The sequence below is a fragment of the Pavona decussata genome, unplaced genomic scaffold (assembly GCF_977016875.1).
Source record: "Pavona decussata unplaced genomic scaffold, jaPavDecu1.1 SCAFFOLD_324, whole genome shotgun sequence".
NCBI classification, from domain to species: domain Eukaryota; kingdom Metazoa; phylum Cnidaria; class Anthozoa; order Scleractinia; family Agariciidae; genus Pavona; species Pavona decussata.
Genome location: NW_028145713.1, coordinates 2,010,441 through 2,024,266, shown reverse-complemented (window position 1 = coordinate 2,024,266; position 13,826 = coordinate 2,010,441). Strand labels below are relative to the sequence as shown.

The 13,826-nt window shown below is 38.2% G+C and overlaps 1 protein-coding gene across 1 annotated transcript; it reads left to right on the top strand.

Moving 5' to 3' along the window:
• On the top strand, positions 1 to 9,152 carry LOC146453759 (nuclear receptor subfamily 2 group E member 1-like). Its single transcript, XM_085096241.1, has 4 exons — positions 1 to 655; positions 1,169 to 1,396; positions 5,811 to 6,506; positions 7,523 to 9,152. The coding sequence occupies exons 1-4, from the start codon at positions 613 to 615 to the stop codon at positions 7,762 to 7,764; spliced, it is 1,209 nt and encodes a 402-aa protein (XP_084952367.1). The 5' UTR covers positions 1 to 612; the 3' UTR covers positions 7,765 to 9,152.
• Positions 9,153 to 13,826: the final 4,674 nt, after the last annotated feature.

Below are 13,826 nucleotides of genomic sequence, written 5' to 3'. Positions count from 1 at the left end.
TTGCTGCAAAGCAAACTGAAAGAAGGTGAGCTAAGCACGCGCCTTTGTTGACCATTTAGCAGTTGCGGTGTATTTCATTTTTGGTGATTGCACGAGAACTGCCATAGCAACGGGTCTTAAATTGGATTCCTTCTAATTCGGTGCCGCGGTATGTTAGTTTTAAAGAGCGTTAATTCCATTGGATTGTAAAGCAATGTGGATTCCTATTGTTCTTGTTTAAACACCGTGTAAATACACACATGGCTTGCACTTTTCATTCTTTGCCCTCCCATTAGTCAGTTGCTATGAGAAAACCCACTTGAGCAGAACATGTAGGATCGCGCCAACCCATTTAAAAGAATCTAATTTAATTAGGTGCTTACCCATGCGAATCGGCGATCACTTCGAAACCAATCAGATTCCGGCGCCTTGACCGCCAACCAATCAGAGCGCGCTTGATTAATGCACCTGTTCGCAACCAGCAAGTACAAAATTGGCTACCAACTTGCCGTACAAGATTTTGTCGGCCTTAAATACCTGAGCGCAATCTTTTCGACACTGCAGAGTGCGACGCCTTCATCCCCTGTCTGTCAGAAGTTGATCCGTTGCTACAACTAGTTAACTCGCGGCGAAATGTCAGACGCGGATGTCATTGCAGCAAGACGAGGAAAGACAGGTAATTTAAGTTTAAAACACTGGAATTAAAATGATCCCGGAGGGTTTTCGTCATACGTTCCACGCTTTTGGTTCGATGCAAAGGTGCGGAGATTTTAACTCACGAGAAGTGAAATTGGAGAGTTAAATGCTCAGCAAATATTTGCAGCTCAGCACTATTTTGTAATGCAAAGAAAACAGTAAAGTGCAATTAAAAACTTAAAAGTTATTGGATAAAATGATGCTCTGCAGATTTGAGACCAGGTGCAAAGACTACGCCTTGTTTAACAGATTGCGTTAGAGTAAATTGTTTATACAAGAACAGACGCGGACAAAAAGTACCTCGCCTGCTCGGTAAAATCCTGCAAAAGAAAGGTTGTTAGCTTTGTAAAATTCTGCGATCAAAAGAGGATCTCTTTCACTGAGTTGGCTCGCGCAGTCGCGTGGCACAAACAAAGCTAATCTGCCGAATCGCCGAAGTCGAAAAGTCATACAGGGAAAATCGCGAACACATTTCTTTTGATTCCTTCTACAGAGGCCAAGCAAAATGTTCTTTGCAAAGTTTGCGGCGACAGAGCTTCGGGAAAGCATTACGGCGTGTTGACATGTGATGGCTGCCGGGGATTCTTCAAGCGTAGCATTCGAAGAGACCTGGCGTATCAGTGCAAAGAAAGCAATTCCTGCCCAATAGACGTCGCGAGGCGTAACCAGTGCCAAGCCTGCAGACTGAAAAAATGCTTCGAAGTGCGAATGAACCGTGATGGTAAGCAAATAACTTTAAAATAATGAATTTGTTCAGCGAACACTCAAATGGCGAAAACCTGCACGCGAGCAGAGATCTTAATTCAGCTCGCTTGAAATGGGAAGCGAGAAACTTCTGCTCGTAAAGAATGCACAATTACATGACAATAGGGCTATTAAAAAGCTGGAGTAATTACACCTAAATTAAAACTCGCTGTTCTTTTATATTTCTCATCGACGTGGAAATATGCGAATTTAGGTCTCAAGCTGAAATTTCCAAACTCCAAGACGTTTTATTTCTGTAGCGTTTAATGTTTAGAGGGGTGCTAAATATTCGCGGCCACCTGTCATATAAGATTTGGACTCACCCAGAAAGCGAATATCTTTAAAAGAATCGCACAATTTGTACATAGCAGTTTTCTTAAGCGCAATTCCGCAGGATGAAAAATTTGCCAAAAAAGTTGAAGAAAACGCCTCAAAGCTGGGAATGTCTTCTTCAAATCAAGTTCTTTCGCCAAGTGAGAGAGCTTACTAGATCAAAAAAATTCTTTAATGTATTCTCAATGATCAGCAGGATAGCCTATGTTGTAGCGACTTGTTTTGTGTGCCATTGAAATCACAATCAAACGAAGACACTTTTAGCACAGTGACTGTAGTTATTCGAGGATGCTCGGAAACGGTCAAGAAAATCATCGATTTAAAAGTGGTTGAAACGCAACTTTGTTTATTCCATGAAGTTCCGAGAAGAATACCTGATCTCACATGCTTCAAGCTAACCTTCCAAAAATATAATCTGCCCCAGGCCATCTTGTATCGTATCATTCTATATTAGCTCCTTATAGCGTATTAATTGCTGCTTGCATGTTTTATTTTGATGATTTTCGCTCCTTTTTCTCATTTGGATTCAATTTTCAGTGCTCGAGTCTTACGAAATCTTTGAGCAAAACTAAAAGATTTTGCCCTTCGCTTGAAAGTAATTTATTATTTATTATGTCCACTAAACCCAAACAGTACCAACGATAAAGTTAACAACAGTTCATGTCAGCACGGTTAGTCGGGCTTATATGGCTGATGTATTCGGAACACCAAAAGCGATATGTGGTTATAATTGCCTACTAAGCGAGGAAGGAGGTTTTAAAGACCCTCCGTGAAGCTGTCTTATGCAAAGCGCGCGTTGTAACGAACCCTAGGGATTAATAATTCATTCTTGTGTTTAAAAGACCGGCCGTAAAACAAATCGTATATACAATACAAAGAAGTTACTTTAAAGGCGTTTTGTTTTGAGTGCTACCTAAAAGGATACCGTGTCGTGCTTTTGTTTGCGTCCACGGACCGGTTTTCCTGTCCGAATCGTTTGACGTTAAAGAACCCTGTGATTTTTCTCCACCACAACGAAAATTAACTGCCCATGCTTTTAACAAACAGCAAACTACATTGCACATGAATAATAATGATGTGCTTCAATGAATTCTGGATTATTTTTCTCTTAAAAGCTTGAGCATTGTAATAAAAGTTTTCTTGTTTTGGCATGCCGGGCAGCATTTATAAGATTAGAAATCATTTAAATGTCGACGCGATTATAATCTTCAATGCTTGGTCAGCAATGCCGGCCTGTTTTGGCCGTTAGCCACTTGGACGATTGCCCGACCGTAAGATAAACATTTTCGTTTGCGTTAGCGTATATTTTAAAAATATAAAGCAAATAATTAACAGGTGACTGAATGTTACTAGATTCCAAAGCATAAAATCAATTTAATTAATTGATACAAAATTTGAAGCCTTTGCGATTTCTGCTTCAAAACTGATATTCATTTAGCGATGATTTTTGCAGTTTCTCTTTGAGACTCTGGACATGAAAATCCTAAAGTGTGATCATTCAAGTAAAAATTGCTTTGCTGTACTCTTCTTTGGCCTTGTTAATTATGCCGTAGAAGGTTCTTTTAACTTTTAAGTTTGTGGGCGAAATTCTTGAGTGTAACCATTCAAATAAAAGTTAATGAGCGGTTTTTTGAAAGAGAGTTGCATACGTCTGTCAATTTAACGAAAATCTTTAACCATTCTGTACTTCGTTCAGTGGGTAGAAGCTAATCAAATATATACAGTGTGTGAAAATCGGGAAGAATTTGCACTCTTGTGTTATTTTTCTTGTGTGTTTTATTGTGAATCCCTTTTTAGCTTTTGAAAGTATCCTCTTATCCATTTTCCATCAATACACACACGACTTCTTTCATTGGAAATCTGTTACCTTTTGTACCTTAACGATAATTGAACAAACAAACTTTTATAAGCTTGACGAACGAGCGCGCATGCTTTTCAATCTCCCAGTTTATCGTTAAGTATGGCAAGATGAGAACGAACTATCCTGCGGAATTTAGAAATGGTTTAGCTTCCGAAACAAAAACATTTCAATGCTCTCGTTGTCTCCGGGATTGAAATCAAGTCTTCAATACACGATATAAACTTAATAACGAATCAACCAATCAGGGCGTGCTTTGACTTAATCTCTAGGAACGGCAGCTGACTCGACTCAGTTCAAAACCACGATAACCGAAGTCCCTAGGGCATATGTACATTAAACAGGGCCCCTATTGTCATCTCATAAGTGCTGGGGTTGCTATTGACCAATTAGAGTTCGTCTTTGCCACCCACATTTGTTTTCAACTTGTCCGAGTGTTATTACTTCTTGTTACAGCGATTCAAAGAAAATTGGTTATGATTACCCGTCAGGACTGAGTCTGCTCACCCATTTAAGTCTGGAAAGAGATGGAAGCTTTACAAGAATACGTGTATCGTTTTCTGAGAAAAATTGCCTACATGTGATTATCAGCCAAACCTGTCTCCACATTATTTCCAAAGCTCGAAGTTACGATTGAAACGAAACGAGTGTAGTATCTTGCCACATATTTGAACACCCGTTTGGAGCGTTCATAGTAACGCTCTAAAACATTACTTCGTTTAACAATGGTAGACAATTTTTGACCGCCGCGGAACTTACTTCTGCGTAGTGCACGCTCTTGTGTTTGAAATGCAAACACGAATATCATTAAAGTTATTGAATTACTGTGATCAAAGCCCACCTTTGTTTGAATCAATTGATGGCCGATCAAACGACTGCGGAAAAAACAAAGGAACCGGAAATAATTTAAATCGAAGAAGTGATCAAGTTTTAGTTCGCCCATTTTTGTCATATGCACCGTGCGCAAGTCACTGCAAAGAAAAGAAAACATACATAAAAAAAAAAACACTTTTGGTTTATAAGTAGTAATCCTTTGACAAATATAACTGTTAAGGCTGCCGAGAAATTTGAATAACATTGATTGTCCATTCAGTTGTAACTAAAAACAAAGATTAAGCCAGCCTTTTTTTTAATAAACAAGGAAAAAGTTAATATTCGTGTCAGCTTGAACATTCACCTGAACACTATGAGGACAAAGCAAAGCAACATAGAACGGTCAGAAGATGTCAACTTAGTTGTCTTTCTGACAAAGGTTACAAAACAATTGGTTCATTTTAGCTTGGACTGAATCAGGTTCCACTGACTGACGTCTGTTTAGATTAATTCTACAATCAATTATACCTTGAGATCTAATCATTTCAGTCCAATGTCAAATCTGGCTTGGTGCCGCCAGATTCTAGCTTTTAATTAATGCTTTAAATAATACTTCAAAGCTTATGTGACCTCATCAAGGTGACAGAGTAGCTAAAAAGTTGCCGAAGAAGAAGCTCGGCAAAAAATTCAACGAGTTAAATTAGTTGCGAGATGCTAAAGGTTTGCTAACGTGGTGCGCAGGGTGTTCTAGTTGGAGTTCTTCCCATCAAGCCGTGCGCCCCTGTTTTCCTGTTCTTTCCACGAAATGCGTTGGCGCCTGGAGATGAGGCAGCAGGTTTGCCGCATCACCTGTGCTGCTGCTATTTTTGTAGCGCTGGCGACGAAATGTTTCGAAAAATGATATCGCCTATGCAGCCAAGAAAAAAAAAACGTCCTTCGTGTCGCGCTAGTTCTTTCTATAAACTACCTTCAAAGTGTGATTGGACAGTTAAACTAACGATAGTATAGGAAATAATTCGAATGGGATACCTTTTTCGTCATGTACGTAAAAAATGTATTTTTTATAGTGGAAATGCACTGAGCTACACAAAACTAGTTTACAGGTATTCCACTCAGAAATAACAGGAAACAAATAATAATCAAATTGAACACAACATGTTAAAAATCCCAACTGGCGGGAGGCAGACCAGCTGGTTAATTTTATTTACAAGCGTGGCCGAGGACGGGGCTTGTGAACCCAGGACGTCCGGATTGCGAGTCCGGTGCCCTAAACCGCTGGACCACGCCGCCTCCACACTTACAAACATAATAAAACTGCATCTTTTTTTTTTTTTATAGCAAACTCTCAGCCTGGTATCAACGGTAATATCGTTATTTATTTTTTCAGCCGTGCAACACGAGCGAGCTCCACGCACGAACCAGTTCAAGCAAGCAACAAACGAAGAGATCCGTTGTAAGCCGTTGAAAAGGAAACAAAACAACTTTGAGCAGGACAACCTTGACATGCCACAGAACCAGATACATGTCACTCCGAAGAAAGAAAAAATTATTGAATCCCCTGTTACGCCGGAGCCTGTCTACTATGGAAGCAGCCCCCCTAGGTTCCTAGTGGGGTACGTCAATCCAGAGAGCCCAAAAGATGTTTCGGTGTCGGTTTCCGTGGCAACGACGATGACTCCACCCCACACCCCTCAGCATGGACAGCAGGTACCCTACCCAATCATGTACCTCGGCTCTCCGGAAATGCTCCATGAGTCAGCCGTGCGAATCTTGTTCATGACCGTGAAGTGGGTTCGCAACATCCCGACATTCTTTGATCTTCCATTTCGCGATCAGGCGATCCTGCTCGAGGAAGGCTGGAGCGAGCTGTTTTTTCTGAGCATTGCGCAGTGGAATTTGCCAGTGGAGATGAGTACGTTGCTGGCGACCGCGGGCGTGAACCCGGAGCGGGACGGGTCAGAGAAGGTGATTTGCGGGATGGGAGAAATCAAGACTTTAAAAAACATCGTGGAGAGGTTTCGAGCAGCGAACATTGATCAGACGGAATACGCATGCCTGAAAGCCATTGTCCTCTTTAAACCAGGTTTGTTATTTTATGTAAATCGCAATTCACCTGTTAAGCATAAAAGTAAGAATGCGACTCACTGGGACATACTCCTGATCCCCTACCAAAATGCTGAACTGCAGTATTTCTGAAGATTTGGCAGTAGGAACAAAATAAGCATTTTCAGTGTCTTGCTCTTCCGGAATTCTTGCAAATGCAATGACACTTTTCTTTCTCAAACGCTCTTGTCAGATAATATGATAAAGAAATTTAGAAAGGCATTTACGGCAAACGGTAAACGTGAGATTTGGAGTTATTCTTTTTTTTGAAAAAAATTAAAAGAAAAGATTTGTTCCTCAAAATTCCTCCATGTAGTTGTTTGCTATCAGTGTGAAGAGCGGGCTCCCCATGGCTGTGCCCTAGCTCTTGTTGTTCGTAAATAAATCCATTGTATTGGAAACGCTAGATCTTAAAACGAACATCTAAGAGGTCCGCAATACATGCAGATGTTAGAATCGTGCCACTTATATTGAGACAGAGCCAATCGACACCATCGCCTGATGAAGATCAGCAGTGTAGCGGTCAAAACATCACACCTATGTGACACAATCGTGAGACAAACGATTAATTTGAGCTATCATTTCAATCTTGCTTTCAGAAAAGCTTAAGAAGTGGAAAATGCAAAGTTGGTGTTTGAGCATTAGGGCAATGAATTATATTAAAAAAATAAAATAGAAATACGGTACGTCTTTTTTCCCGAGTGGTGATGTCGAGGAACATAAAACAATGGGAAAAGTTGCATGATAAGTTTTATAACACTACACGGCAAGGTAAAATCAGCTTTCTCCAAACGTGTTTCTAACCTTTGTAGCTGTGGACGAAACCGTAACGCGTGAATGCTAGATATTGAGAAATATTTTCCTTGGTACTGTTTACCATGCTGTACAAGGTGGTACTAAGCAAACAAATAAGTCTGTAAACATAGAATTTCCACTTTCTCTGGCTATTAAGAAGCGTTATATTAATTTCAGACTCTTTGTTCTCTAATCATCCAGATACAAGAGGGCTGCGCGCACCACATCAAGTGGAACAACTTCAGGACCAAGCTCAAAGCATGCTGGGAGAGTATGACCGTCAGACTTACCCCAGCCAACAGGTTCGCTTTGGACGTTTACTGCTGATGCTGCCCTCATTGAGAGCGCTGTCCTCAAAATGCATAGAACAGATGTTTTTCCGTGGTACGCTGGACAACATACCAATGGAAAGACTCCTTTCTGATATGTTTAAATCAGCTTAATGCGTGGAACGTGTGTGGAAATTCTTCTACAGTTGTGGATCGGCTCAATCGAGAAAAGACGCATGCATCTGCCAAAAAAGACGAGAAAGTGAAATGGTGGGTGAATGAAATGACGACAAAATGACGCGCTAGATCGTCTCTACGGTGCTCTCGAGTTCAAAGGAAGAATAATGCGTAACGGAGGACAAAAATTCGCCCAAGAGATTCAAACAACACTTGGCAGTGAACTCTTGAACACGAGGGTAAATGACGACATTTGATCAACGACAGAGAAAAAAAGGTCAAGATCAGTGGATTGCAAAACTGACAGGCATTGCTTGATTACCTAACTGCTGATGAAACACGTGCTTGGAATTGTCAAAAGTCGTGCCGTGTTTCTATAAATCTTTCGGAACATTGTTAATTTTTCGGGGCTTATTTCCCCAAAGGAATCAGAAGATAGATTTTCTGTGTTTTTATACAATGAAAAGACTCGTGTTTCAACAATATTCCCAGAGGTCTTCTCACCCTAACAAACGTTTAATTGATAGAAACACCGAAAATGTTTTCTTTTTCTGATCTGAGAAACTCTTAACAGTCATACAGCTTATGACTGAATGACATTCGAAGCCAAGCAATTATTTATTTACTTTCTCCGTTTTCTGGTTTTATTCCAGAGCAGTTTCATTTTCTTCGTATTTATAGCATACTGACTTAACTGGCAAAAAAAAGTTAGAAATAGTCACAAAACTCAAACGCAGCCTCGTTCCCAGGGCCTTCTCACTTAGAAACCCGAAAAAGTCTGGGATCGAAGTTGGCTCTAAGGATTGAATTTCCTTTGTTTGTCTCGTTTTATTCGTTATTAGCTTAGTCTTATTCTAGTTTACCATCAATTTTTCCATTCATACATGAGTTTCACAAGTATGAATGAGTTTTGTTAATTTTATTTACAAGTCCTTTTTTACTTGTTTTGCTTTCAAAACCTTTTCTTTAGTTACCTTTTTGCAAAACTTTTTTACGAGGTTTTCAACAAAAAGAAACAATTCATAACAAAGAAAAAATTTTCTTTTTTTTTTAAAGCAATGTATTAATCGGTGATGACTTATAAATAGGACTAGGCCGTTCCAAGCACAATTACGCTATTACCGCTGACTCATCGGCGGCGCCTACTTTAGGCAAAAGCGAGATGTTAGCGTTAGATCCCACTGAAGACATTTGGCGGAAGTATATTAGTATTTTGTATTATTTTTTGGACTTGACTATTATCTAAACCTAAAACTTCAATTTAAAAGTGAGGGTCGTTTTTGGACAAGAACACAAGCAAAGCTGGTTCGCGTTGGTTGTTTGGTTTTTGAACATTGACCGGGCTCACGATCATTACTTTGGTTGTTTGGTTTTTGAACATTGACCGGGCTCACGATCATTACTTTGGTTGTTTGGTTTTCGAACATTGACCGGGCTCAGGATCATTACTTTGATTAATTCTTTAACCGAACAGCTTCTTTCGTCAGGATCGATGGCGTACAAAAGAAAACCAAATCAAATTTTTGTACAGCAGAAAATCATGATTGATTTCAACTCACTTGAAATCCTTTTATTAATTCTTGAGAGCGCAAAAAGTGAAAACGAAAAGAGAAAATTTTCGTTAGTGTGACTGTGTTAGCGAAATCCTTTGAATGGATTTTCGAGTAGTGGTATGTGCTCTCAGTTGTTTATTCCCGAAAGTGAGAATGTGTAAGTAAACAATGGCTTTTCTGCATTCTTTGAGTGTACTGAGAGTGGAAACATAGGTCACTGAAATGCGAGAACGGGACTCCATTTTGAATTATAGACACTACTTCGTTATAACCAGCAGTGTTTAAATGTAACAATCAATTAATAGGTGAAGAGTTCTGGTAGCTCAAAGGCGGTGGAACAATTATTGTACATATGTAAAAATATAAATACACTTGTTCATTTGATCAACTTAAGGTGTCTTGTCTTGCCTGAGTTATATTTGTGGAATTATTCAGCATAACTGTGTTAAGAATTATGGTTCTTCCTAAATGCAGAGGTATTTTTTGCCCAATTAGCATCCTCCTTTGATTATGCAATATATATTTGACACTTTATTATTATTATTATTATTATTATTATTATTATTATTATTGGGGAAAAGCAGAGTCGTAGCAAGGTTTTTTGGAATAAAAAAAGAAAATTGAGGGTAACTAGCCATTTTTCAGTCCTTAAAAGCTTTAATATACATCACATTGTATTGCTTTTGTTTAATTAAATTTTATTTTAGGATTTCAATAGCCCTTACTAATACCTTCTTTCCCCGCAAAGTCATAAACCATGCAAAACAGCCACGTCTCGAGATGCGCCAAACGTATGCGTAGTAGCAAAGGAAGGCACCATCCTTAAAATACAATCCTTGAAAGATTCACTGAGGACTGGGATTAAGCGCGACATGCCGTATAGCCATTTAATTCAATCCCATGGTCCAATTCAGGTACGATATTTAGGGATCATGTTTCAATATTTTCTTGATAGTAGTGACTGTGACGTCATCATAAAAGTCTCATATTGTGACGTCTTAAATCGAAGCTTGCACAAAGTAAGGCTCATGGGTGAGAAGCACAAGGCATATCTCTAAAATTTCTGGCAAACCATTTTTTTTCGCAGAAATATAGTTCGACATGCATCTGTCGCAAAATGTTATCAGCTTAGGCAAAAATCAGGAAATGTAATATTGTATCAAATGGTACCATCCTCAACTTGTCTGTCATTTATGGTGATCAATGCATGATTATACGCAGTTTCTTTATTCGCCTTCTTTCATTCAAACATATACATCATAATCATATACATGTAGTATCGGATAAGGCAGGAGATCCAGCAATTTTTAAAAGATCTCCGCAGTATTAACACAATTTACTAAGACTAATTACAGAAGGCGGACTAATGACAAGTAAACTAATTACATTGTAGGTATAATTTTACTAATTAACCATATTTGTTCTACTATTAATTACACGGCTGATTTTGAATATATAATTTTAAGCCTTTTTTAAAACGATCAAAAGAATCAATGTTCTTGATATCATCAGGTAGACTGTTCCACATAGTTGCTCCTTTACACCTGAGAGAAAATTTTGCATAATTTGTTCTTTTAAATTCAACATGTATTTTTGTCGCGGATCGTGTATTATAAGAATGTATGCTTTCATTGTTGGTAAAAAAATTTGTGAAATATGCTGGAAGATTACCGTGGTAATACCAATACATGAAAATCCCAGTTAAATATATGTTTAATTCATAGATATCGAGTATATTTAAAGACTTGAACAGATGTCTCGAGTCATCTGTATAATTTGAGAAAGTGATAATTCTAACAATTTTCTTCTGTAACATGAAAATAGACTTTAGCCTGGTAGAATAGGTATTTGCCCAAATAACATTGCAATATATTAAATATGGATAAATCATGGTGTTATAAAGTGTTAAGAGTAATTTGAGGGATAAATAATGTCTTGCTTTTGCCGTTATGCCGACCATTTTTGAGACTTTCGTTGCAATATGATTAATATGATATTTCCACGAGAGTTCTTCATCAATGATTATTCCCAAGAATTTAGTATACTTGACTTTTTTTAATGGGGTTTTCATTTAAAATTACATGTGCATTATAATTTAGCCTCTTTTTCCTAGTTTTGAATATCATTAAATGTGTTTTATTTACATTAAGTGATAACTTGTTGGCAGTTAACCACAATGCTACCTTTTTTAGTTCTTCATTCATAATTCTGATAAGAGTTTCTAGATCATGATGAATCAGGAATAAGTTTGTGTCATCTGCAAATAGTATAAAAGATAATATTTGGGAGCATTTGGATATATCATTGATGTAGATTAGAAACAAAAGAGGCCCCAGCACAGAGCCTTGAGGCACTCCACAACTGATTGTTAAGCTATCTGATTAAGTTGTTTTATATTTAACAGCTTGTTTTCGAAACTGTAGATAATTTTTAAACCATTCCAGCACTATTCCTCTTATTCCATAGTGTTCTAGTTTATGCAACAAGATAGCATGATTCACTGTGTCAAATGCTTTAGACAGATCTAAAAATACACCCATCGTGTATTGATTGTTTTCAATTGCATTTGTTATCTTAGTTACTAGTTCCAATATTGCATGATTTGTTGAATGCTTTTTACGGAAGCCATACTGATGTTCGTTTAGAATATTATGTTTGTCTAGGAACTTTATGATTCTCTTATACATCAACTTTTCTAATATTTTTGAAAAACATGGGAGCACGGAAATGGGTCTATAGTTTGAAAATGATTCCTTATCATTTGTTTTAAATACTGGTGTAACAATTGCCATTTTAAATTCATTAGGGATGATTCCTGTCGGAAAGGTTTGGTTTAAAATGTATGTTAGTGGCTTCACTACGTTATCGTTTTCACTTGTTTTGGGCAGTGAATATGCTATACTCGACGCTCAGTAAAAACCCAACCTCACAAAGCAGTCGCAACATCAATTTATTAAGAAATTGAGAAAGAAACACTTCTGCATCCAGTTGTTCAAAGCGCGATTAAGCTATAAACTAGGACAAGCGAAACTTTCATACCAGTTTTTACAACATCTTTCCAAAAGACATTTTCCCGTTCAGTTTTGACTCAAACTTTTCTTTAAAATGTAGTTTAAAATTAGCTTTTAAAGATTTTTCAACGAGTGAGATGAAAACCTCGCTTAACTCAGTTAAAAATGGATTTACTAGTACGACTGTAAAAGATTGTGCTACAATAAACTGCAAGAGGTGATCTCTTAACTAAATATAAGCAAATTTTCTCGCTAGCAAAATTTGGTGGCGACCTTTTTAATGTACATCCAACGCCATCCTCGGAGAGCCATGGGCAGAAGGTAGGGAAGAGACGAAGATTTCTCGGGTCAAATCGGGACAAACAAAAGTTTACAAGACGGGCAAAGGGCCTGGGTCACTGTTTCATCGGCCGACAAAAGGATCAAAGTCCACGTGTAATATAAAGTCTGGTTTTCTCTGGCGACGCAAGCACAGGCGTAAGCATAGAGTGCCTGTTTCACCGTGAAAACGGCCTCGACGCAAGCATAAGCACAAGGATCAATTTTTTCCTTTTCTTTTGCTTGTTGCTTGTGTTTGCATCGCGTTCGTTCTCATTTGACGTAAACCTCTTATGTTTGTGTTTGTACTTGCGCCTGTGTTTGCGGCGTCGCTAGTGAAAACTGGGCACAAGAAAGCAAAATAAAAAGTATACAAATGCCATTACGAAAAGTACGAGTGTTTAGATTTGTGTTGGAACGTTTAGAGATTTTGGCCGGGATATAGTGTTTCTAGCCTTCCTCCACCCCACCATTTTTGGGGAAAAAGTTTTCGACACTTTCGATTTTTGTTCTTATTTAATCATAATGTGGCGCCCAAACGTAATTAATACCGCTAAAGACTCACTGTTACACAAAGTATTCCTATCCCGTCCTATAAGTGATGCCGGCAACAAATGGCGCCAATCTATTAACGTTTAACTGATATACACAGCACAGTGTTTTAATCCGATCATTCTTTTTTCTTTTTTAATTTATTTATTTATTTTTCGCAACTGCATTTTTTTAATTTTCAAACCAACAGTGTTACAAAAATATCAGCAAGTACCAACTACATCAGGCATAACTAACATTAATTAAAAAAAGTCGACACATACAACAAAAGACTTACAGCCGTTTTCTTTACATGGTTTGATGGCAGTGGTGAAAAAAATATTTACATCAGGTAGTGACAGTTGGGAAGCTACCTCAGTGTACTAGGGAATAGGGAGTAAGCTTAGATTTAAGCTTAGTAAGCTTAGTGTTTTAATCCGATCAGGGGAGCTTTCCGTTTGGCCAAAATTTTCGGTTCAACAAGTTGAAATGCAAATAGTACGCGCAGATCAAACAGAAATTTCCCGGAACAAACGGACGACCTTTGGAGGTACTCCACCTTTTTCAGTTCCAACCAGTCGGAACGTAAATTACCGTTCTATTTGCGCAAAATATTCGCTTCCACCTTGATGTCTTCTGCACGGGG